This window comes from Globicephala melas, chromosome 16 (assembly GCF_963455315.2).
Source record: "Globicephala melas chromosome 16, mGloMel1.2, whole genome shotgun sequence".
Taxonomy (NCBI): Eukaryota; Metazoa; Chordata; class Mammalia; order Artiodactyla; family Delphinidae; genus Globicephala; species Globicephala melas.
This window is the reverse complement of record NC_083329.1, coordinates 59,095,447-59,119,570: the sequence shown is the minus strand read 5'-3', so window position 1 is coordinate 59,119,570 and position 24,124 is coordinate 59,095,447. Positions and strand designations below refer to the sequence as shown.

At 39.7% G+C, this 24,124-nt stretch overlaps 5 protein-coding genes and 1 pseudogene across 12 annotated transcripts in view; 1 reads left to right on the top strand and 5 right to left on the bottom strand.

Annotated features, from left to right (window-relative positions):
• The window catches only part of ECD (ecdysoneless cell cycle regulator), a 90,110-nt gene extending 86,120 nt beyond the window's left edge, over nt 1-3,990 (bottom strand). The window contains exon 1 of the mRNA XM_060286234.2: nt 3,959-3,990. The gene's annotated coding sequence lies outside the window, so the exon portion shown is untranslated. The remainder of the gene's footprint in view (nt 1-3,958) is intronic.
• The window catches only part of FAM149B1 (family with sequence similarity 149 member B1), a 63,962-nt gene extending 59,947 nt beyond the window's left edge, over nt 1-4,015 (top strand). For all 3 annotated transcript variants that reach the window (XM_030862583.2, XM_070043858.1, XM_060286235.2), the window contains one exon: nt 821-4,015. In XM_030862583.2, coding sequence (XP_030718443.1) covers nt 821-894 — 74 coding nt within the window. In that variant the 3' untranslated portion in view covers nt 895-4,015. The remainder of the gene's footprint in view (nt 1-820) is intronic.
• On the bottom strand, nt 2,993-7,840 carry DNAJC9 (DnaJ heat shock protein family (Hsp40) member C9). The gene is made up of 5 exons (XM_030862588.3): nt 7,129-7,840; nt 6,816-6,956; nt 5,905-6,159; nt 3,959-4,045; nt 2,993-3,592 (listed from the first exon to the last, which is right to left on the bottom strand). The coding sequence occupies exons 1-5, from the start codon at nt 7,621-7,623 to the stop codon at nt 3,473-3,475; spliced, it is 1,098 nt and encodes a 365-aa protein (XP_030718448.1). The 5' UTR covers nt 7,624-7,840; the 3' UTR covers nt 2,993-3,472.
• On the bottom strand, nt 6,839-11,239 carry MRPS16 (mitochondrial ribosomal protein S16). 2 transcript variants are annotated; one of them, XM_070043859.1, is made up of 4 exons: nt 11,017-11,239; nt 10,322-10,582; nt 9,673-9,834; nt 6,839-6,956 (listed from the first exon to the last, which is right to left on the bottom strand). In XM_070043859.1, exons 1-3 carry the CDS (start codon nt 11,027-11,029, stop codon nt 9,701-9,703), a joined length of 408 nt encoding a protein of 135 aa, XP_069899960.1. In that variant the 5' UTR covers nt 11,030-11,239; the 3' UTR covers nt 6,839-6,956; nt 9,673-9,700. The 2 variants fall into 2 exon arrangements, with proteins under 2 accessions (XP_069899960.1, XP_030718454.1); XM_030862594.3 differs by lacking the exon at nt 6,839-6,956 and having other exon boundaries at nt 9,592-9,834; nt 11,017-11,238.
• A 1,084-nt stretch (nt 11,240-12,323) lies between these two features.
• Nucleotides 12,324-24,124, bottom strand: part of CFAP70 (cilia and flagella associated protein 70) — an 86,907-nt gene continuing 75,106 nt past the window's right edge. For all 5 annotated transcript variants that reach the window (XM_030862577.2, XM_030862580.2, XM_060286483.1 and 2 more), the window contains 3 exons: nt 22,893-22,994; nt 13,997-14,044; nt 12,324-12,651 (listed from right to left, as the gene is read on the bottom strand). In XM_030862577.2, coding sequence (XP_030718437.1) covers nt 12,571-12,651; nt 13,997-14,044; nt 22,893-22,994 — 231 coding nt within the window. In that variant the 3' untranslated portion in view covers nt 12,324-12,570. The remainder of the gene's footprint in view (nt 12,652-13,996; nt 14,045-22,892; nt 22,995-24,124) is intronic.
• LOC115856376 (ADP-sugar pyrophosphatase pseudogene) lies at nt 19,758-20,412 on the bottom strand (annotated as a pseudogene).

Here is a 24,124-nt window from a genome sequence, read left to right as displayed (position 1 = left end):
TTTTCGTAACATTCAAACATTGCATGGATTTTATTACTTGGCAAACCCCATATTGCTATGGATTAAACTGATCTGGTCAGTTAAGCTGCTAGGCCAAGGTAAGAAAAGAAATTCACAATGTCAAGACACAAGGAGTCTGATTCTATCCCATTAACTTTTTTGTCTTCTAAGTTATATTCTATAGTTTCTATTTTCATGTGAGTGATGAGAGAAAATTTAAGGATGTCTTAATTCTTCCTATAATGGTCTCACCATCAGGGTCATTTTCTCTTTATGTTATAGGTGAAATTTAGAACTATTGGGCAGTTGAAATGTTTCCTGTTAATAATCAGATTAATCAGCAAGTACATTAAAAAGTAATCTGCCTCAAACCTTCTCTGTAATCCAAGTGAATTCTTTTAGTTCAGTTCCTAGTAGCATCATTTGGTAGTCTTTGAATGCTTTCAGTGGATTCGGTTCTTGGATCAGTTCTCAGAGAAGCACTGCTGCCTCTGAGCTAGTTATTACATTTGGCCATGCTGCCGGTCAAGTATAACTAGTATAATATTTAGGTAAGTCCTTTTAAATTAGTGGCTATTTTCTAAAATTAGGTTACTGCTTTCATATCTAAATATAGATTTCGTTTCTTTATTTTTACATTATAAAATACACAAACATGATTTTTATTGCCTTGGTAAATATATACTTTACTATTTAGTCACAGGCTCCAAATTTAAAGTCTAACTGATAACTGGAGCAAAAAAGCCCATACATGAACTTGAGACAATCAAATCTAGAATGTCTACTAATGTTACTCTATGATGTCATCTTTGTCTGACAGGTCCTCAGTTACATGGATCTACAAAATCTCAAAACAGAGGTGGACCTATCACTAGAACCAGGCAGGGACCATAGGGCAAGTGAGAAGAACCTGCCTCATGCTGCAGGGAACATGTGGGAAGATTTCACAAATCAGTGTTCAGTCATCTCGTGATGCAGAGCTTGTAAACAGGAGACAACTTGAAACTATCTTCATGAAGAGTTATTTTGGTACAACAGACTGAGAACAGTATCAGCCAAAGATTACATGGGTACTGCTTCTATCTCCAGTTACTGTCTTCTTTCAGCATAAGTTAACCATTTCACTGGACAGTAAAATTTGTACCCAAAGATGTAACAAAAGAGTAATATCCTCCAAATCACTGTTCATATTGTCTGTTAACAATGATCAGTTCAATTATTACAGGATTCTATCAGACTATACATACACAAAAAGTAGGAAATTGTTTGATAACATTATCACTGGCTTCGGAATACTTCTGCTTGTGTTAATTTTTGGACAGGTGTACTCACTTTTACGTCATTTTTAGGAGACAGTGCTGTCAAAAATCTGAGCTACTCATCGAACAGGTGAGTCGTTCCTAAAGTTTTCTCTTTAGATGTCCAATTCCATAGGCAGACAGATATGGCAGGGGTGAGTAACTAAAGACATAAATGTTGAGCACTGGTGTAAAGTAACCTATGTAATAAACCATAATGGATTTTTTTTTCACATAGGACGACTCAACCTCACAACACCTGCTTGACATCAGGTTATGCTTCTTTTCTTCTTAAAGTACTTTAGTGGTCGTATTTATTTCCAAATATTAAACTCACCTTGCCGATTTTCTCCTGCAGATCTAAGAAAGGCAATTTAAAAATTTATAGAATATTTCTATTAGTGAGCCAGCAAGACACAACTTCTTAAAATTTCAGAAACCCTGCAAATTAGTCCAGTATAAACATATCCTAAGAGCAAAGGAAGAGAACTTGGACATTCTTCCAATTTTCACATGGACCTTTCCTGAGTGCACTCATTAACAATGGTTTTAACTATGGCTTACATTTATTTTATTTAAATTTCACTGAATTTTAATTTTGATGATCATACTGGTTTTAGATCTTACTGTTAATCTTCAGAGTTGATCAATTCAATTGGGGTAATTTTATTATTTTGCACTTATCTAATGCTATCACATGAAGACGGATGCTTCAAACAACCTGCATTAAAATTGTATTTTTGATGCAATTAAAGAGTATTTTTTAACCTGTTTATAAACACAAACTGAAAATGTGTCATGGGCTTACCCCAGATAAATCATGATACATAAATCTCAGTAACAGAAGGCTTGTTTTATGTATATGGTATTGAATATATTAGCTTACAAATCAGAGATTTTAAGTTGCACAGTCCCTAAAAAATTTCCATATATTCTAATGAGTTCATACCAATTCAACTAAATATAAGTGAAAATCTCTGTACCATTCTCACAAATCAATACCAGGAGTACATAATAACAAGCCACTGGATCAAGACGGCTTGCCTTTCAAGGTTAAAGTTAAGAGTCAGAAGGAGCCTCTAACAAGTCATTTAGCCCAGCTCCCTTACTCTTTTATAGAGGAAAGAAGTTCAGACAAGCTCAGTGACTTAAGGACATTCAGCAGTTACAGGCAGGACTACAACATCTCTTGAGGCAACTTAAACCAGGCTATCTGCTACAATGCTGACTACGACTACTTTTCTTCTCTCTTCTTTATCCTAAGCACCATTCATATCGTTTCTAGATCATCTTTTAAATGATCACACTGGGATCATTTAAAAAGCTCCTGGAACTTAACAGTCATTTTTTTACTTGTTTATTTAATCATGTAAGATGCTTGAAGTTATCTGAACACCTGTTTCTCCTACAAACCTCAAGTAAAGAGTGCAAAACTTAGTTGTAAAACAAAAAGGAGAGGGTCTATGCAAGAACATTAAGAAAGCAGGGGTTTCCCTGGTGGCGCAGTGGTTGAGAGTCCGCCTGCCGATGCAGGGGACACGGGTTCATGCCCCGGTCCGGGAAGATACCACATGCCACGGAGCAGCTAGGCCCGTGAGCCATGGCCGCTGAGCCTGCGCGTCCGGAGCCTGTGCTCTGCAACGGGAAAGGCCACAACAGTGAGAGGCCCGCATACCAAAAAAAAAAAAAAAAAAAAAAAAAAAAAAGACTGAAAGTAAATTGGCAAGTATTTGGAAGACAGATGTCCAGCAAGTGTGTTGAAGGCTAGGTAAAGTACCTGTTCTAATAAACACACACCACTAAATACCCTGCAGCTCACTCCTGTGTGGCAAAATGACAACTGCTAAATGTGGTAGGGATAGATCTGCATTATAGGTACAGTTCCTTGTACAGAAGACCCATAGAAGAGTGCTGTCAGGAAGCATATACCCTTCCGCTCCCTCAATGATCACCACCAAATTCCTTCATAGGAGGACCTCACAGAATGTCATGGTGTTTCCAGGATATACTAACATCAGGTTGAGAGATTCTGTTTGGTTTATGTAGTTGATCTGAATCATTTAGGCTTGAAAGATAACTTTTCTCAAGGGTTAACTTTTGTCTTCAAATCTTGACGGCACCTTGCCTACAATGGCATCAATTAACACCTAAGGAGTTTTGAAGAGAAAATTCCATTATTTCTTTTCTTTCTTGAGAGTTGTTTTTTTCCCCCCTCGTTTGGAAGGTTTGCAGTACTTTGCTTCCATCTGAGCCAGAAAATTGTCCATTTCCTTTTGCCGATCCTTTTGTCTGCTCTGTTTGAGAAGTTAAAACACAAGCTTTCAAAACACAAGACTGTCCACAGAGATAAAAGTACTTAGCAGCTTCCAGGGGCTGGTGGAAAGGGAGAATGGGGAGTGACTGCTAATGGATAAGGGGTTTCTGTTTAGGGTGATGAAAATGTTCTGGAATTACTGCTGATGATTGTAAAACCTAATAAATATACTAAAAACCATTGAACTGTACAATTTAAAAGGATGACTGTATGGTACCTGAATGTCTTAAAAGAAGAAAACAAAATGCCCACAATACTGTAATACACTCCAAAGAAAATATTAGCAGTAAGAATCAGAACATGAAAGAAGTGGTGGCAACCTTCACAGACAACCTGCCAGGTTTACCTGAATGAGTGCTTTCAAGTTATCCACTCCTTCATCAAGCCCCAACTCCTTCCTGCTCATTTCTGCTTCTTTAGCCTCTTCCTGAGCCTAAAACAGAAACTCATGTGAGACGCTATGGCAATCTAGCAAATACTAAAAATACACCCTATTTCCCCAAAGCAAATTTAAGACTCCTTCAATTTGAAGATTATATAAATTAAAAGGATAAAATTGCATAAATATGACACTCACTAAAAGGCAGCATTGCTGACATCAAGCAGTAGATCCTCTGATTCCAATAAGCATTTCTGACTGCTCCCCATTTGTATTTGCTAGGGGTAAGCAGGTAATTTGGTTTCATAAACCACATGGTGACAGGAAGGAAACCAAAATGCTAGAAGAGCTAAGAAAGGTCACTTAGCCAAGGATGCCCTCAAAATTCTGCCAGGATATAGGCACCTCAGATTCCTCCTCTGGAAACCCAATTTACTACATGTGACTTGGGGCAGCCTTGAGAGCAACCCTGGTTTAAAATTTCCCGAGTAGTTAGGATAAACTCTAACAAATTCAGTTTTAACCTTTCTTTACCGGATTTCAAAGCCACCTCCTCTTGCCAAATGTTACTAGGGCACTGATTCCAAAATACCACAAGAATACCTTGGGAAAGGTTAATAAGTTCATTCTTTCCTTCAGGGCAACAAGTAAGACTATAAGAGGCCCCAACCCCCAGTGAATTTTCTAAGTAGCAATGAATACTATTAATACTGAGAGTTATGATACATTAGGACCCTGTTATTCCAATAAAGAGACACAGTTTCCATTGTCTACTTTCAGTCCCTGTATTCAGTTTATTTCTTTTAATACTGTATTCCCCTCTCCAAGTTTGTGGGAGTCTCACTCAAAAGTATTCCAGCCTCCCGCCCCGCTCCCCCGAACTCTAGGGAAGTTTCTCAAGCTAATAGCCTATTACTGAATACAGCTGTGCTCAGTTTCACCTAAAAAATGATTACCAACTTAAGATAAACTGTCAGCTTGAATCTAGACAGATGTAGCCTATGAGCCAAAATGATGATCTTGATACACATTCCACTTCTCTCAACTCAGCACAGGTGTCAGGTTTCTCCTGTCTCTTTACCTAAAAGCTGCAGACCTACCTCCACCCCCATTTCAGCCATACAAAGTAAAGTACCCACCAAAGAGCTACAGTCTTACACTGTTTGCTCTCCGTGGAGCTCCCATTATGAAAGCCAGGTTGAGGCAATGGTGCCTTTTAATACCAAAAGACCAGAGGCACAGATGTTTGTTACCTTGGATCCACTCCCTCCCTGAACCCCAGATATCCTTAAGCTCCTTTCCCCTGCCATCATCCTTACCCTCACCAACTCCACAGTTTAATATGGGTATAAAGGACACACAAGCCACAGTCCTTGATACTCCACAAAAGTGTACCTCAGAGTGTGTTTGGAAAGACACTGTTATCAAAATAAACTAAATTGTTTGTTTAAAAAAATGTATATTCTGGGTCCAACTCAAGAATCAATCTGGCAAGAACAAAGGAATCTGAATTAACAAGACACAGTTTTAAAGGGACAGCCTCTGTCACCCTCCCCGCCACGCCTTAACCAAGTGAGAATCACTGTCTAGCCTGTGTATCTGGACTCCATTATTTTATCTCCTCAGGAATGCCTCAGCAAGGTTACAAGAATTGGCCCATATAAAGAATATTTCAGTGGTACTTTAAAATGATATTATCTAAATAATCCATGCAGTAAAATCCTCTTGAGCACAACACAGTAGAAAAAAAGGTTCTCTTAATGAGCTGATCTGCTCATTTTATTAGATGAAAACTACAAATCAAGTTAAACCTAGTCTTTATTTCAGCAGTCTTGTATATATTTTCATTATTGTAAATATCCTCAAATTCTTTTTGGAAGCAGTCAAGATATAAACAGCATTCAAAATCTTACCCTCCTTTTCCTTGCATTCATCTTTTGCTTTGCTTCTTTGACAAAGGCATTATAGGACGGGACCTCTCTGGCATCAATGGCTTGTTGAATAATGTTCCTTATCCTGGGTTCCTCTGTGTACTGCACACACAGCACAGACTCCATGATCTGATCCATGTCACCCTTGAAGTCCAGATAGGCCTGTTTAATATCAGCCAGCTCTTCTTCTGAACCTTTGTATGTCTTCTCAAAAGCTTGAATGTCTTCTAGAGATATCTGAACAAATGAGAGGCATATGCTTTAACTTTGAGAATTTTATTTTAAATAAAAGAAATACTAGTAAAAAGTATATTTAGGTGTTGAAATGTTTCTCCTCAACTCAGTTACTTGAGTTGAAATTGTTGCAAGGAACCAAAGTTTCTATGCCAAAGATTTTCCAGAGTTCTCCCTAATCCAACCTTTACAACTGCTAAGCTACAGACCAGGAAAATTTAAGTGAAGTTTCCAAGCTAGGAAAAGTTTCAGGACTTACATCGGAATATGTAAAATAAAGCACATCTTGTAAAAAATCAAATGCCCCCATTTCACTACAAGCACTTTACATCAACGGAAAATTAAAGACCCATTTCAGTAAGAGTGTGTGTGTGTGTGTGTGTGTGTGTGTGTGTGTGTATGTAGGTGCATGTGTTATGGATACACACACACGGTTCAAACTAACAGTGAGATATGTCTTCCCTTCTTCAAAGATCGATAAGTAGATAGGTATCTCCTGAGGAACGCCGGTGTGTATGTGTGTGTTTATTGATATTTCGAGGCCAAATAAAATTCCTCATTCTTACACAACACAAAATGCAAGGCCTTAGAGGCATTCAATAAACGTTTGTTGAATGAATGATGAAAACAGTCACAAGGAAATCTCCAGAGTTCTTTACCTTTTTAAACAGTAATCTCCAATAGGCCTCCCAGTCCCGATCTTGGCTGAGCACATCAGAATCCTCGTCCACTGTTCCCTGCTCATCGTACACTGCTCTCTGATCTTTGTCACTCAGAACGGAATAGACCTTCCCAAGGATCTGCGGGAAAGAGCATCCAAAAATCAACCCTGCGCCTCTCACTGAAACCGCGCCGCGAGAAATAAAGATTAGAAAACGCCAGGCCGGGTTCGGCTCACTCCACCTGGGCGGGGTCGGGCGGCCAGAAGACGGAGAAAAGCCCGGGCAACCGGCGGACCGGGGTCTAGCGCACCTGGAAGCGGCGGGTGGCGTCCTCCTTGTCGCCCTCGCCCACCCGGTCCGGGTGCACCTGGAGGGACACCTTGTGATAGCCGCGTCGGACCTCGCCGTCTGAGGCCTCGCGCCGCACGCCCAACACTTGGTAAAGGTCGGCGGTGCCGAACACTTCCTCGCACAGCTCCAGAAGCCCCATGGCCGGCAGCGGCGTGGAGCCGGCGGCGACCTCAGCGAAATAAGCCTGACTCCAGTGACGCTGAGCAGACGTGGGCGACACCCTTTTCCCGCGCAAAAAGCCCAGGGCGCCGGCGCCACAACAGGCGCCGAAATGGGCGGGGCCACGACACCACACTTTACGGCGGTTGCAAAGGGGGGTGTGGCCAAGCTTGCGTCGGCCAGAATTGAGGCGGAGAGTGGAGCCGGCGTCCCTGGTTTCCTCTAGCGCCAGGACCTCCTTCCACCACGCCCTCTCCTCCGCGGCCCTCCTCCCGATGCTCTGGAAATCTCGCATCTACCTTTTCCCCAACGTCCTAGCTCAGTTTATGCAACAATATAAGGAACGTTTATATTAGGCTGAACCTATGCACTGTTTTCTTTTTGCTTTTACAGGGTATCATCGGCATTTGGCAATTTCACATGGTTTAAATTTAACCTGAAGATTAAACAGATTTGTTCTTTTCCAAAGATGATCTGACAAGAGTACATAGAGCTCTGAGGCCCAAATAATTTTGCAACCTACAGGTTGGGACCGCTGGGTAGGGACTTTCCCTTGAGCCCTGCAATTTAAAAACCCTACATTAAACAAAAAGACAAAATACTGGTCTTTTAAAAATTCTTTGTCTGATAGAACTTCTAGATTTGACATTTATTACAGAATCATTTCCATTCACCTTCCAGCTCCTAAATCACCTTCCACTTTGCTGGAGATAACATGGTCCAAATGCTCATCTTATTAAAACCTAAACTTTGGAAGCAAAAGCTTTTTCAAGTGCAGTCCTGGGTTTGAGCATGCTGGACTTGAGTGGGTAGCAAGACAGGCTGATGCAATCATTCAAGACTTGGTGAAAAATCTGGGCCTGGAAATCCAAAGCAAGGCTAGGGCTAGAGAAAACTTTGGAAATCAGGGAGAGGATGAGCTCACATAGGAAGTTTGCGTATATAGATCTTAGACAAAAGATAGACCAGGGCACAAAGTGAATACGTGAGCTGGAAGAAACTCAGTGGCTCAAAATACCCATTTCACATCAGTTCCCCTCACTGGACAATACTTTCCAGAATTACATTCTCCTCTGCTCTACCAATTAAAGCTTCTCCAAAGACCTCAAACTCTCCAGGGTAGATTATTATCTTTTAAACTTTGAAATGGTTTTCAAAACATTTCTCTTTCCTAGTTCCAAGATCAAACCCAGGTAAAGTCAGTTGCTCTCTGCCTGCTGTGCCTTTAAAGTCGCCCCAAAGTAAGTGGAAGCCAACCAGTGACAACCCTGGGAGAGCCTTGATGACCTCAGATTTTGAGATGGCTGGTAACTGTTCTCAGAATATAAAACCCAGAGAATAAAATAGTTTGGTACATTGATAGGGCTATAGAATCTCCTCTATAAATCTCCTATGTTTTAGTTTTATGGCAGATTATGAAATCTGTATTATCCAATGTGCACTAAAACCATCTAATCCTGCTGCACTTCTGGTGGAACAGAGTATGTGCTATTTGGGTTTTGGGGGACACAACCAGTCATCTGTATTACAAAATCATGATACCTAAACCTGATTCTGTCACTGACTTTTTAAATGGATTTTTATAAAGCCCCTCATCTTAGCTCATTTCCCCAGCTACAGACAATACGACATGTTGGAAAGGGCTCTCCAGGTAGGAACATTGGGGTCTGACTCTTAGCTCTGCCCAATATTAAAACTATGTGGCCTTGGGCAAGTTTCTACTGCTGAACTTCAGCTTCCACTCCTATAAACGAGATAATCCTACTTAATTTCATGATATCTTATAATTCTCACAAATAACCTTGCACGGAAAAGGCCTAAAATGTATGTGGGTACTTTACAATATTATCTTTCTTCCAGTTATTCCTAAAAAGCAGGTTGTTAGAGCCTAAAAGCTCATAACAAACCTACCTTTGTAAATCTGAAATTTTGCATTTACAAGACAATGTAAATCTGCAATTACAAAAACAGTAAGTGAAATAACTGTGTTCCTGAGCTGGTGGGATGACCATAAATGACTAAAGTAGGAATTAGTTGGATAGGACACAGACATGCTGGTTGGGGACTTTGAAACACAGGGAAGTCCTGGAAGGTAGCAGGCTGTAAAGTTGTCCAAGAGACCCAGAGTCCAATCCACCCCACAGCCACTGTCTTTCCCCAGATGAAGGCTGAAAAAGCTAATTAGTACCTATACCCAGCTTTATGTCAGTCAAGAACAAACCTCTCCCTGGGCCCTGTTCAGGTCAGGCCAGAATACCATGGATGACTTAAAAAATTCCATTTATTGACCTCTAAATATAATAAAACTAAGAGATCTGCACAAATATTTTAAGAGGACTTCGACCTTGTTCCCAGTGCTATGATCACTGAAGTCAGTTTGCTTTTGTTTCTGTAGCCTCTGTATCTGTTCTCTGAGCCGCTAAGAGGACTTCTCGTGCCCGTTTCCGTCGCAGCCTCTCAGCATTTGTGATCACCATCGGATGCAGAGGGAAAAAGCCAGAAAGACCTAAAAGTAACAGTATTTTCATTCATTATAACAATACAAGCTAATGTTTCCCTGGGAACTCAGCATCACTGAACTGAGGTCTAACAGAGACCTGATCTAAAACATAGATTCAAATCAAGTTCCTCACTCAACAAAATGTTTTACCTCTTCCCCCAACTCACTTCCTTCCGTTTACTGCAAGGTCACAGTGGATGTTGTCTACTTCCTAACACTATTTTCCTTACTTGGAAACAAAAAAGAACTGACAGATAGCCATTCAAGACACACCGTTCCCATTTTTTAGCATAAAATCTCAGTCATCCAGAAAGTCTCATAAAGGAGTCTACAAAAGGAATCTCCAGATTCAAAATGGCAATCAGATCAATTTCAGTTCTCACTCCAGTCCTGATTAGCCTGGAGATAATGAAAATCGTTCTTAATTCCCATCATCTTGGAGCTGATTTCAATTTAAAATCCCCTCAGAGAGGTAAGGCTAGAGCTGAGTTACCGAGAAGCTTTTCCACAGGCTTAGAGAGGTGGGCTCCACAGCCAATCCAATGCCGGATCCGGTCTAGGTTGAGAGCAACGATTTTCTCTCCATGACTGTTGGGCAGTGGATCATAGGAGCCCAGCTGCTCCACGAAACGTCCATCCCTGGGGCACTTGTTGTGAGCAGCCACGATGCGGTAGAAAGGCCGGTTGGTACAGCCACCCAGGGTAAGGCGGATAGTTAAGTGGCCTCCATGGTAGGCCTTGCAGAGCAGAGTACCTGTAGACAAATAAGTGGTTAAGACACAAGAATCGAGGGCACAAAACCGACAAAATGAGATAGATGAAATGAGTCCCCTTCCTCCACTGAAAGGTCCTTACTTCCAACCAATTCTTGTCAATCTGACTTAGATACCGTTTCTTTGTGAAACTCCTCTTATGCACTCCAGCCATCCCCCAACGCACTCAACACTGGCTCTGGACCATGTCGGAGTCCAGCTGCCTCATTTATAAAATTGATGCCGTTTATCTCATAGGGTTTCCGCGAAAACTTAAAAACAAAACAAGAAAACCACTGAGGAGAGGGTCAAAAGTGTGCAGTTTCAGGTACGGGTTGCCTCTAGCTCGTCTACGAGAGCGCCGCTCCACCCAGTCCCGCACGCCCCCTACCCCCGGCGACCGCCTTTAAGGTCTCCCGGGGCCCCCATCACTCACTGAGCTGGACCATAGCGCAGCCGGCAGGCGCCGGGGCCTGTGCACCAGCTGCGACGCCTCGGAGCTTCTCGCCTCCCGCGCGGATCCGCTCTACCGCCTCGGTGGCGCGGAGGACAGCCGGGAAAGGTCAGCGTTGAGGAATGGCCGGCCTCCAAGCTCCGCGACCCCAGGCCGGGTGCCTCGGTGCCGGAAGCGAACGGCCCACTCGCCCCGCCTCTTCCGCTTTTCGCCCCTACACTTCCCGTAACGCAACACAGTGGAACCTAACGTACCTCAACTGCCGCAAAGGAGGGGAGCTACAGTTTGGGGCCGGATAAGTGCGAGAAGAGCCCTGTGGGGTCTCCCGGCCCTCACTGGCCTTTGGGTTCCTGCCAGAGGGAGGAGTAGTGGACAGTCCTGGGAGCGGCTAAGAAGTGCTAAAGTGCTCCACAAATCCATCCTTCCAGCAAACTTTCCGAGCACCAGTTAGGGCCAAGGCGAGCTGCCGAGAACGCAAAGATGCGCTGTCCCTGCTCCCAGGAAGCTTGACAGTCTGGTAGGGGAGATGGTGAGGTTACACCAGAGTAACTAGGGGTGGTCAGTACACAGTCCTGGAGTGAGCGGAAGAGAAGGTGAACCTGATAATTCCTTTGTGCCTCAGGAAGACTTCATAAAGGAGGTAGTGTTAGGACTGAGAGTAGAAGGACTATAAATGAATGTAGAGTTGATTTTACCGTTCTGTGTTTACTAATATGCCTCTCACCTTCCCTCCTGCTCTACCTCCCTCCTATTCTCTCAACCGCCTCCTTTAAAAAATGAAGGAGGGGAGCCTTTATTTCTGGTTTTGCTGTAAACTGATCCGGAGGACAGGGGTGAGGTATGGTTCCTTTGTCATCTCTAGCCCTAGAATAAATGGCCTCCGTTGTGAGGAGTTTTGCATCTGTTATAGGGTAATGGACTCTTCATGGAGCCCTTGTGATTTAGATCCATGAAGATACCTTCAGCAAAGACCAGTCTATTAAGCTTCTCTGTTCACTGTTGGATCCAAAGGATCTGGCCAACTCATATGCTCTTTGCTCTAATGCAGTGACCCAGCACAGCATTCTTCCTTTTCGCCCACCTTAGAAATGATGCCTTAATTCCCAAGTTCCAGTAAGTGAACCTGGCCAACGACCTTAGCAGTTGACCTCTTTCAGGAGTGATCCTGATAAGCTTTCACCAGAAACCCTAATAATGAAGCTACTATACCTTACTTATACACACACACACACACACACACACACACACAGAGTTATATTCTTATATATACCTCGGTATACCTTAACTGATGAATTCTGAATCTCTTATTTAGATTTTTTTATTGCCATCCAGTTTACTGTCAACCACTAAAACATCCAGTAACATAGACATCCAGTAAGATAGCCAATGGAAATAAGTGAATGGGTTTCAGTTTGTGCTGAAGATCCTTTTTTCTTTATCCCAAGCCCTCATATGGTGAAACATACAGGGTATAATTTCTCTGGGAAGGAAAGGAGCTCAGTGTCCCATACAGAAAATTCTTCAGGTGGAAGGATGTCAGAAAGATGGATTTCCAAAGCCAACTGTCTCCTGTACCATGTGGATCTCTGCAAGCAGACTCTCATCTTTCAATTTCAGCTGCATGAGAGGAGGAAGGGAAGGACACATGTCATACCTGATATACCTATGTGGAGACCCCTCTTTTGCGGAACCACAGCTAAAGAACATAGTTCCTCAGGATGGAATTGACTCTTCCTATATTCTCTATTTCACAATAACTCCATTAAAAAGACCTCAAAACATCGTGCTGGTTAAATGGATGTGTTCACTTTATGAAAATTCATCACGTGGTATGAACACTCACAATTTGTGTATGTTTTTGTAAAATAACTTAAAGTTTATTTTTAAAACTGTTTACCTTATCACCCAATATATCTTAACTAATGAATAATGTTCCTATTTGGCAAGTGAGAGAAAGGAATGAAAGACACAGGAATCAAAGACATTAGACTTTAATTTTAAAATCTAGATGTGTAGTAGACACATCTAGTTGCCTACTGAAAACCCACTCTCTCCCTTCTTTTACTAACAAAATCATTTCTTTACAGGGCAGCAATGTAACCAACTAAAAAGCCACATTTCTTGCTTCCCTTGCAGCTAGGGGTAATTTCAGTTGTTGCCAATGAAATGTAAGGTAAAGTCATATCTCTTTAAAGGGAGGTGAAATAGCTAGCATGGTCCCTTTGTCCTTTCCCTGCCTTGTTCTTTATTGTGCCTGAAACATGGATATGATAGCTGTACCTACAATGGCTGTCTTGCAATTATGAGGGATGGAAACTGCATGCTATGATTGGTGAAGAAGAAAGAAAGAGGTTGGGTCTCTGATGACACTGTGGTACCAATTCTGGACTTTTCATTAGATTAGAAAAATAAAACTCCTAATTTGTTTAAGCCACTGTCTTCCAAGTCAAATTACTTGCAATCATAACTGATAGACTAGACCAGGGGTTGGCAAGCAATTGCTCATGAGCCAAATCCAGCCTGCTGCCTATTTTGTAAGTAAAATTTTATTTGAAATGCAGCCATGCTCATTAGTTGGTGTATTGTCTATAGCTGTTTTTGCACTACAAGGGCAGAGTAGTAGTTACAATAGAAACCATGTAGCCCACAAAGCCTAAAATATTTCCTGTTTTGCCCTTTACAGAAAAAGTTTGCTGACCCCTGGACTAGAGCAACACCTTCATTTTATATGTGAGGAAAATGAGGCCCAGGGAGGTTAACAAAAGATCCCGCATGGTAATATGCGGGTTTTTATTCCAAACCCAGCAGCCCCATGATAATGGCCAAAGATGGTAAGAAAATCCTCTAGAAAAATATTCATATCATGAAATGCTGTAAAGTCAAGTCCTGAATTAAGCCAGCACCTTCCCTCCAGTTTACCAACCTCAGTACAGTATGAACAGCAGAGGTATCTGCATCATACCTTCATCGTGTACTTGTAGGCCTGCTCAGCTTCCAGTTGCCGTCCAGCCTGAAAAAAAGAGCACCGCCTGGTGATGAGGACATATCATAAATATTATGAAGGGAAAGTACATAAGCAGTGGATTTATACCTTCTTAGTTAAGAACCTCTGAATTCAAAGGGGGAAGCAGGAAAATGAAAGATGGTAGGGAAAAGCAGATGCTCATATATATATAATATATATACCCCTCCTTCATTTCAAAAAGCTTAAAGACAACTTGCCTCTCTTTTTTTTTTTTCCTGAAAGCACCATGAGTCATTTGTTACTCTCAGGATTGAAGCTATTCTGTTAATAACAGCTAACACTTACATAGTGCTTGCTTTGTAGTTTACATTTTTTAAGTGCTTTACTTTCATACATAACACTATTATTTATATTTATATTGTATCAATATACTATTGATATTTACATGCCACTAGTATCTATAGTTCCCAGTTTACAGATAGAGAAACCTGGGCACAGAGAGGATAAATAACTTGCCAGGGTTATGAAGCTAATAAGTGGAAGAGCCAGGTTTTAGAACAATGCAGCTTGGCTCCAGAGTCCAGGTTTTTAACTACTACAATTCATCCTGTCTGTATGCATTAGAAAAAGCAGATACTGCAATTACTTCCATGAAGATCTGGATATGAGGTGAGAACACTACTTCTCCTAGTTATTTCTTGTATGAAGTAATCATGTAGGACTTAAATGAGAATAATATGATTTCACTAGTATATTTCATAAGCTTGTGCATAACAAATTAGCTGCAGTATTAAGAGTCACTTCAGAAATTTTAAATACATAAATATGAGAACCACAGACTGTTCAGGTTAGAAGGGAATTTAGAGAATATCAAGTCCAATTCTCTGATTAGTGCTAGTCCATGGTAAATTTTTACTAGTTCACAGAAGACTTCATTACCGTAAAGACTTTCCTAAAATATTTAAACTTTCAAGTGTTCCTACCTGAAGTTCACTGAATTCCAGGGGCATTTTCCAGTACATCTTCCTTTCCTATCATTATTACTTTTGTTTCACTTCTGTCATAGGGAGGCAGAGACCCAAAGGATGGAAGGATCCAGAACAGGCAAAATTTTGAAAAAGAATTTTTTTGTTTTGTTATTATGTAAAATGCTGCAGTAAACATCCTTGTTCATGTTTTCTGCTATTTTCCTTAGTAATGTATCTATATATAAAATTGCTAAGTTGTAGATATGAATGTGACTAAATAACGCCATATTGCACTTCAAAGTAGTTGTACCACTTAACATCCACTAGCAATTAGGACAATCCTTATCAATGTTGCTAATATCAAACTAATTTTTCCCAATCTTATGGGTGTGAATTTCTGTCACATAATTATAAATTGCATTTTCATGGTTACTAGTGAAGCAGAACTTCTTTTCATATATTTATTGACTTTTACAATTTCCACTTCAGCAAATTATATATTCCTATCCTGTGACCATTTTTCAATCAGATTGTGTGTAGGGTTTTTTTCTTATTGTAGGAAATATTTATATATTCTGGATATTAATCCTTTATTAGTTATAAATGCTGCAAGTATTTATAATAAAGTCCTTAAGCTTTATTTTAGTGCCTTTTGTTGTACATGAATTTCCAATTTAAAAGCTGTTAATTTATTGATATTTTTATCTTTGTCTTGTGCTTTTATAGTCATAAGGAAACCATGCACACCCAAGGGCAAAGAGGTATCCTCCATATTTTCTTCTAAAGAGTCTAAAGTTTTAGGATTTAGACCTTTAAACCAGCTGGAATAGTGTGTGTGGGGGGTGGGGTGGGGGGTTGAAGTAATGACTTTTTTTTTCATATGGATAGCCAATGACTCCACCACTATTTATTGAACAGTCACTCCATTTATTCCTCATTTTGGTGGGATGTTTAATTTTTTTTTTTTTTTTTTTTGCGGTATGCAGGCCTCTCCCGTTGCAGAGCACAGGCTCCGGACACGCAGGCTCAGCGGCCATGGCTCATGGGCCCAGCCGCTCCGCGGCATGTGGGATCTTCCCGGACCGGGGAACGAACCTGTGTCCCCTGCATCGGCAGGCGGACTCTCAACCACTGCGCCACCAGGGACACCCTGTTTAATCTTTTAAAAATAGATTTATTGAGGTATAATATATGTACCATAAAATTCACTAATTTTAAGGTTCAACTGTGCAACCATCACCACAATCCAGTTTTAGAAGGTTTCTATTACTCCCCAAAAGTTTCTTCGTGCCTGTTTTCAGTCAATCCCATTCCAACCCTTGGCCCTAGAATCACTGATCTATTTTCATCTCTATAATTTTCCTAATTTCATATAAATGGTATCATATAATATACAGTCTTTTGTGCCTTCTCTTAATTAGCATAATATTTTTGAGGTTCATCCATATTGTTGCATGAATCAGAATTTCATTTTTATTGCTTAATAGTATTCCATTGTATAAATATACCATATTTTGTTTATCCATTCACTGATGTGTCATTTGGAATGTTTCCAGTCTTTACCGATTATTAAATGCTGTAATGAAATAGAGAAATCTTTGTGTAGACATATGTTTTCACTTTTCTTGACTAGATACCAAGAAGTGGAATTGCTGGGATATATGGTAAGTATGTATTTAACTTTTCAAGAATCTGCGAAACTGTTTTCCAAAGTGGTGTACTAATTTGCAATCCCGCCAGCAATGTATAAGGATTCCGGTTTCTCCACATCCCTGTCAATAATTGCCAGTCTTGGGCTTCCCTGGTGGCACAGTGGTTGGGAGTCTGCCTGCCGGTGCGGGGGACACGGGTTCGAGCCCTGGTCTGAGAGGATCCCATATGCCGCGGAGCGACTGGGCCCATGCACCACAACTACTGAGCCCATGGGCCACAATTACTGAGGCCTGTGCGCCTGGAGCCCGTGCTCCGCAGCAGGAGAGGCCACCGCAGTGGGGGGCCCACGCACCGCAGCGAAGAGTGGCCCCTGCTCACTGCAACTAGAGAAAGCTCACGCGCAGCAACAAGGACCCAATGAAGCCAAAAATAAATAAAATTAAATTTAAAAAATTAAAAAAAAATTGCCAGTCTTTTCGATTTAAGCCATTCTAATGGGTGTGTAGCGTGGTATTAATTTATGTTATCTTAATGAATTATCTTTTAAATTTTGACATAATTTCAGATTAAAGTTACAAGAATAGTTCTCTCCTCTCTGTATATACACACATGCACACATATATACATGTGTACATGATACATAAGTATATATTTTAACTTTTCCTGAACCATTTGAGAGTAAATTGCAAACATGATGCAATTTTAGACTTTAGTATGTGTTTCCTAAAACCAAGGACATTCTCTTACATAAGCACAGTGCAATTATCAAAATCATGAGATTAGTACAAATATAATACTATTATCTAATCTGTAGACTTCATTCAGATTTTTCCAAATGCCCCAGTAATATCTTTTGTAGCAAAAGAAAATCCAGGATCATGCCTTTTACTCAGTATTCATGTCTTCAGTTTCTTTTAATTGGGAGTAGTTCTTGATTCTTCTTGTTTCATGATATTGGAATTCCTCAACATTATAGGGCAGTAATTTTGTAAAATATTCCTCAATTAGTGTTTGATGTATCTTTATGATTATATCAGGTTATGAACTTTTAGCAGGAATACCTCAAAAACACTGTTGTGTTGCCCTCAGTGCGTTCTATATTAGGAGGCACATGCTGTTTATTCCAATAATGGTGATGGTAACCTTGATTATTTGTTTAGATTGTTATCTGCCAGGTTTTTCTACTATGGCATTACTGTGTTCCCCCTTGTAATTAATAAATATCTTGTTGTGAAATACTTGAGACTATGTAGATATCTTCTTCCTCCTTAAGCATTCATCAGTAGTTTCAGCATACCTTGTTACCATAGGACCCAGCAATCCGACTTCTGGGCATATATCTGGAGAATAATTTGAAAAGATACATGCACCCCAATGTTCATAGCAGTACTATTTATAGTAGCCAAGACACAGAAGCAACCTAAATGTCTGTCAACAGATGAATGGATAAAGAAGATGTGATATCTATCTATCTATCTATCTATCTCCAATGGAATATTACTTAGCCATAAAAAAATGAAATGATGCCATTTGCAGCAACATGGATGAACCCCAAGGTTATCATACTAAGTGAAGTAAATCAGACAGAAAGACAAATATCATATGATATCGCTTATATGTGGAATCTAAAAAACTGTAGAAATGAACTTATTTACAAAACAGACTCACCGACATAGAAAACAAACTTATGGTTACCAAAAGGAAAGGTGTGGGTGAGGGATTAGCAGATACACACTACTATATATAAAATAGATAAACAACAATGTCCTCCTGTATAACACAGGGAACTATATTCAATATTTTGTAATAAACTACAATGGAAAAGATTATGAAAAAGAATCACTTTGCTGTACACCAGAAAACAACGCAACACTGTAAATCAACTATACGTCAATTAAAAAAAAAAAGTGGCAAGAGTGAGAATCCTTGCCTTATTCCTGAATTTAGCAGGAAGACTTTTAGCTTTTCACCAATGAGTATGATGTTGGCTGTGGGTTTGTCATAAATGGCCTTTATTATGTTGAGATATAGTCCCTCTATACCCACTTTGATGAGAGTTTTTATCATGAATGGATGTTTACTTTTGTCAAATGATTTTTCTGCAACTATTGAGATTATCATGGGAGTTTTAACCTTCCTTTTGTTAATTTGGTATATTACATTGATTGATTTGCAAAAGTTGAATCATCCTTGTGACCTTGGAATAAATCCAACTTGATGGTGGTGTATGATCCTTTTTATACATTGGTGGATTTGGTTTGCTAATATTTTGTTGATGACATTTCCACCTATATTCATCAAAGATACTGGCCTGTAATTTCTTTTTTTTGTAATGTCTTTGTCTGGTTTTGATCTCGGGTAAATGGTGGCCTCACAGAATGAATTTGGGAGTGTTCTGATCTCTTAAATTTTTTGGAATAGTTTGAGAAGGATAGGTATTAGTTCTTCTTTATTTATTTTGTAGAATTCCCTTGTGAAGCTGTCTGGTCCTGGACTTTTATTTGCTGGGAGTTTTTTTTTTAATTTTTGAATTTTATTTTATTTTTTATACAGCAGGTTCTTATTAGTTATCTATTTTATACATATTAGTGTATATATGTCAATCCCAATCTCCCAATTCATTGCTGGGAGATTTTTAAATTACAAATTCAATTTCAATTCTAGTTATCAGTCTGTTCCGATTGTCTATTCCATCTGGACTCAGTGTTGGCAGGTTGTATGTTTCTAGAAATTTGCCCATTTCTTCTAGTTTGTCCAGTTTGTTGGCATATAACTGTCCATACTATCCTCTTATGATTTTTTGTATCTCTGTGGTATCAGTTGTTATTTCTCCTTTTTCATTCTTATTTTGTTTACTTGGGTCCTCTCTCTTTTCTTCTTGGTAAGCCTGGCTAAAGGTTTATCAATTTTGTTTATCTTTTCAAAAAAACCAACTCTAGGTTTCATTGATTTTTTCTATTATTTTTTATCTCTATTTTATTTACTTCATCTCTGATCTTTTTTTTTGCATTTGGTGTTGCTTTTATTTTATGAAAAAGCTCATTTCAAATCTACATTAAAACTAAGCTGAATACAAAGTCTTAGCGAACGGGGTCTGGTGGTTCTTTTTACAAAAACATGGCCGCTGTCCTTTGGCCTTAAAACTTCAGGAAGGGCACTTCAAATGGCTTCATCTTTGCACGTTTCAATGCCAGAGCATAGGAATAGACCTAGCGTCTACTGTCAGATGTTCATCAGCTACCAGAGTATCAAGTCTCTTCAGCAGGTCATTCTTTGGTAAGGAAATTACTTCCACAAATTCTCCAACTCCTGGCTTTGGCTCAGGCCTTAGGTTTTCAGCATCATCTCCATTGATAGTTACGGTCATGATGTGTGTGGTACAATTTGACAAACCTGGATCCATACATACAGCTGGAGAACATTCAGCAACATCTCCTTTATAGCCAGTTTCTTCCTCTAGCTCCCAAAGAGCAGCTGCTTCTAGGCTTTCGCTGTCATCAATGAGACCACAGGGAATTCTAAGCAGTAGCCTCCCAGTGGTGGTCAGAACTGCTTTACCAGAATGATACATTCATAATGAAGGGTTCTTTGAAGCACTGGGATAACCGGCCACACCATCAGCAGACTGTCCTTTCCTAGTAGTCCACCTCACAGTTTCCCAAGTTCTTGTTTTACCAGTAAGATCCCTGTCAGTTGTTTTATCAAGCCTGACCCAGGTTCCTTCTGAAATTAACTCTTCTGAAATAATAGACTGGTGTTTTGAGAAGAATCTGCTGGTTCTAGTTTTCCCATTTTCAAACTAGTTAGTCTTTATAGTCCGGAGGCAAGAAGTTCACGCTACTCCCAGGCATGGGACAAAGGGATAGGTACTCCTTTGGGCGGGGGGGGGGGGGGGGGGGGGGCGGGGGGGCGGGAGGTGAAAGCATGGGTCTGAGGCCGTAGTCTGAGGAGATGTGGTGCTACTGCTCTCTCTAATCTTTATTAATTCCTTCCTTCCACTGACTTTGGGCTTTGTTTGTTCTTCTCTTTCTAATTCTTTTAGGTGGTAGGTTTGGTTGTTTATTTGAGACTTTTCTTGTTTCTTGAGGAAGGCCTATATTGCTATGAAATTCCCCCTTAGAACTGCTTTTGCTTTGTCCCATAGATTTTGGAAAGTTGTGTTTCCATTTTCATTTATCTCGAGGTATTTTCTGAATTCCTCTTTGATTTCATCATTGACCCATTGCTTTTTTAGTAGCATGCTGTTTAGTCTACATGTGTTTGTTCTTTTTCCCATTTTTCTTTCTATAGTTGATTTCTAGTTCCATACCACTGTGGTTGGAAAAAAATGTTTGATATAATTTCTATCCTCTTAAATTTGCTGGGGCTTGTTTTGTGGTATATTAGTGTTTCAGGAAATAATCTTGGGGGAGGTCATCTTTAGAACTCTACCTACCAAAAGAAATTGTATATGATTTTCTTTTTGATCTATGAATTAATTAGAAACATCTTTTTAAGTTTACAAATGTATGTGAGTCTTTTGGCCTATCTTTTAGTTGTTGATTTATAATTTTACTGAAGTGTGATCTACATGTATTCATTGAAGCTCTCTTCGTGGTCTAGCATATGGTCAACCTTTATGAATAATTCACTTGTGCTTCAAAAGAATATGTATTCTATGATTAAGTACAGGGCTATATAATTAGTGTTTGAGCTCAACCTTGTTGTTTTATTCAAATCTTACACATCCTTAATTTTTTCCCTATTTGATCTAGCAGTTTCTGAGAGAAGTGTATTAAAATCTTCCATTTTGACCCTTTTAGTTTAAAGATGAAGAAACTGAGGCCCAGCAAGTTTAAGTAACTTCCCCAGTATCCCACAGCTAGTTGTGGCACAGCTGGGGTAAGAACTAAGGTATTTCTCATACTGATATTTACTCCAAAGAGAAAGTCCAGTAATTTTTATTCTGTTAGTTTCTCTTATAATCACAATATTCCCTGTCAGTTCTGTGTTGTATTGGCCAATGGAAAACTGAGGGCCACTCTCTTTATTCCCAATTTGAATCTTAGGCTAATGTGCAAGTTATTGAAGCAAGTTATTTTAATTATGAGAGGGTTACTTTCTATAGGTAAAGCAGCTATCACAAATTCCCACAATTACACACACACACACAATTTCCCATCTATTTCAAGGATAAGCACCCTCAGCCAGCAGTTCAACAGGATGGAATGATTCAGAAACACTAGTAGAGTATCTCCTTTGCTGGTCTTTGACCTTGTTACATTCTGATACAATATCACTCCCATTTTAAATTTTTTTAAAAGGAAAACAACTTTAATGAAAAAGGAACTCAGGTCATTAAATATAATTAAATACATTTTAAATATAAATACCATGTCTTTCCTGATTAGTATCAGGTAAATATCTAAACTATGTGTCTGAATAGCTAAACCATCTGTCTGAATTCTGGTCTCAAAGAAAAATCTTAGAGACAATTACAAAGAAGATGCTTCATAGCATCAGGTGCATTTTTTAAATGATGGGATCTTTTGGGAAAATAACTTCAGTCTATCAGATTTCTGTTGTTCCTATTGTTGGTAATTCATTTATGGCTACACCCTTGTAGTCTACTTTTTTTCTTTTTATCATTAGATTCTTATATAGTTTTCTAGACCATATATGACATTTTTGTAGATCCAGAGCATAAATAGGATGACTATACAATCCCAGACTTGAGGTCCTAAACATGAGAATGAAGGCAGGCAGAGTGGTGCTGAGGAGGGCACCTTCCCCAAGTCTAATCTGCCATCCCACTGCACAGCCCTTGCACATCTCCTAACTGCAACCCCAGACCAAGATCTGATCTGTACATGCTCCTTCATCTTGAGTCAGGGCACACACTGGGCTGGGCTTAGTTTGTGTGGTCTGGGCTGAGGCCTGCTGAGCAGCTCAAAAGTGCCACAGGGAGCCCACCCCATCTGAAACCCCCACTGACGGTCAACCCCAATCCACCCCATTACCACTCACCTGAGACCACCAAACCCAAATGCCTCATTCCCATTTTTAGAATCTCCTTTCCAGATAAACACACCTAAGTATATGATTTTCAAGCACATCCTAAGTAGAGGCTTCCCAGACATGAACTCTCCTTCATCATCAGTATAATGACCACATCTGAAGCTCATCAAACCTCAACTATCATGCATTGGTGGCCTTCCCGCTATCTCTTTCTTTACTTGGTCCCTCACCCCTCTGCTCTACAAGGGCATTGTGTAAGGATAATAATCACTCACTTTCAGGCAGACCAGGGCCAGATATGCCCATACTTCAGCATTGTAGTTGTTCAGTGCATTGGCTTCAGAGAGAGCATCCTCAGCCTCTGTGAGCTCATCCAGCTTGATAGAAAAAGAAGATAATGTGATTTGTTAAGTCAAAGTAGTTTTCACTTAAGCCAGCTGGAATCTGTTTAGCTGAAAATGCTATGTCCAAATAATACTGATATATGTGACCCATACTAATAATTTTCAACTTAAAAAATTTTTAGCAACAGAAAAAAAATTTTTAGCAACAGAACTCTTTCTTCAAACAAAATCATATGTGGTGGTGTTCCAATATATGAATGAGTTAAAAGTAGAACTGCTCTGATTAGAAAGTCAGGTACAGGAATCTGGAGCCCTGCCTGCTGGGCTCTCGAGTTACACCCCTCTCTTCTTCCTTCTCTCTATAGCAGGCCCATCAGGGCATCCATGAACCATAGAACTTCAGGTGCCAGGGTTGGAAAACCAGAAGTATTCACTATCATGTGTGCCTCATTCAGTGATTTCCCCATACACAGTGGGCTGTCAGATACATTTGTAGTTTTACATTGTACATCCCTTTCTTAAGTTAAAGTCCTATTAGCCCATCAAAATACTATTGTTTAGAAAGCTTCTCTTTCCCCTAATATTAGTTATTGACAGCACAATCTTGAGCAATCAATACAACATTCAGAGATTCTAGGGCATTCCCTGAGCTCTGGGCACATGGATATCATTGCTGCTCCCTAATACTGTGAGTCTGTTTTGTAAAATCTTCCAAAAGGCCACCTAAGGAAAGGATAAGATACCTCTCTCTCCCCAGTAAAATCGTTCTTCATTTTTCATGTTTTAGAAAATAAAATAACTGGTTTCTAGGCCCAAGACAATATGAAGAATGGCCTTTCGGCAATGCCCATACCTTGGTCCACACTTTAAATGTCTCAGAGATATTGATTCATAATTTAATCAACCTATATTTGCTAAAGATTTATTTTACTCTGTGTCAGGCAGTATGCTAGATACTTAGAATAAAAAGAAAAAATACAACTTTTGCCCAAAGAATTCACTGACAGATACGTAAAAAATTAAGACAAAATGAAAACTCAAACACATAAAGAGTTCTGATAGAAAATAAGCATTTCTATAATAAAAGCATATATATATACATATATATACATGTATATATATATATACATAAATAATCTAGTGGAGGGACAAAGGAAAAGAGG

Excerpts from the sequence above, each read along its gene's own strand:
- DNAJC9 (XM_030862588.3), bottom strand. The coding sequence starts at position 7,623 with ATGCGAGATTTCCAGAGCATCGGGAGGAGGGCCGCGGAGGAGAGGGCG. Across the intron at positions 6,160-6,815 it reads GGAGATTACTGTTTAAAAAG|ATATCTCTAGAAGACATTCA; the intron begins GTAAAGAACTCT and ends TCATTTGTTCAG. Across the intron at positions 3,593-3,958 it reads ACTTGAAAGCACTCATTCAG|AGCAGACAAAAGGATCGGCA; the intron begins GTAAACCTGGCA and ends CTTCTCAAACAG.
- MRPS16 (XM_070043859.1), bottom strand. Across the intron at positions 9,835-10,321 it reads GCCTGTGGAAAAGCTTCTCG|GTCTTTCTGGCTTTTTCCCT; the intron begins GTAACTCAGCTC and ends TGTTACTTTTAG.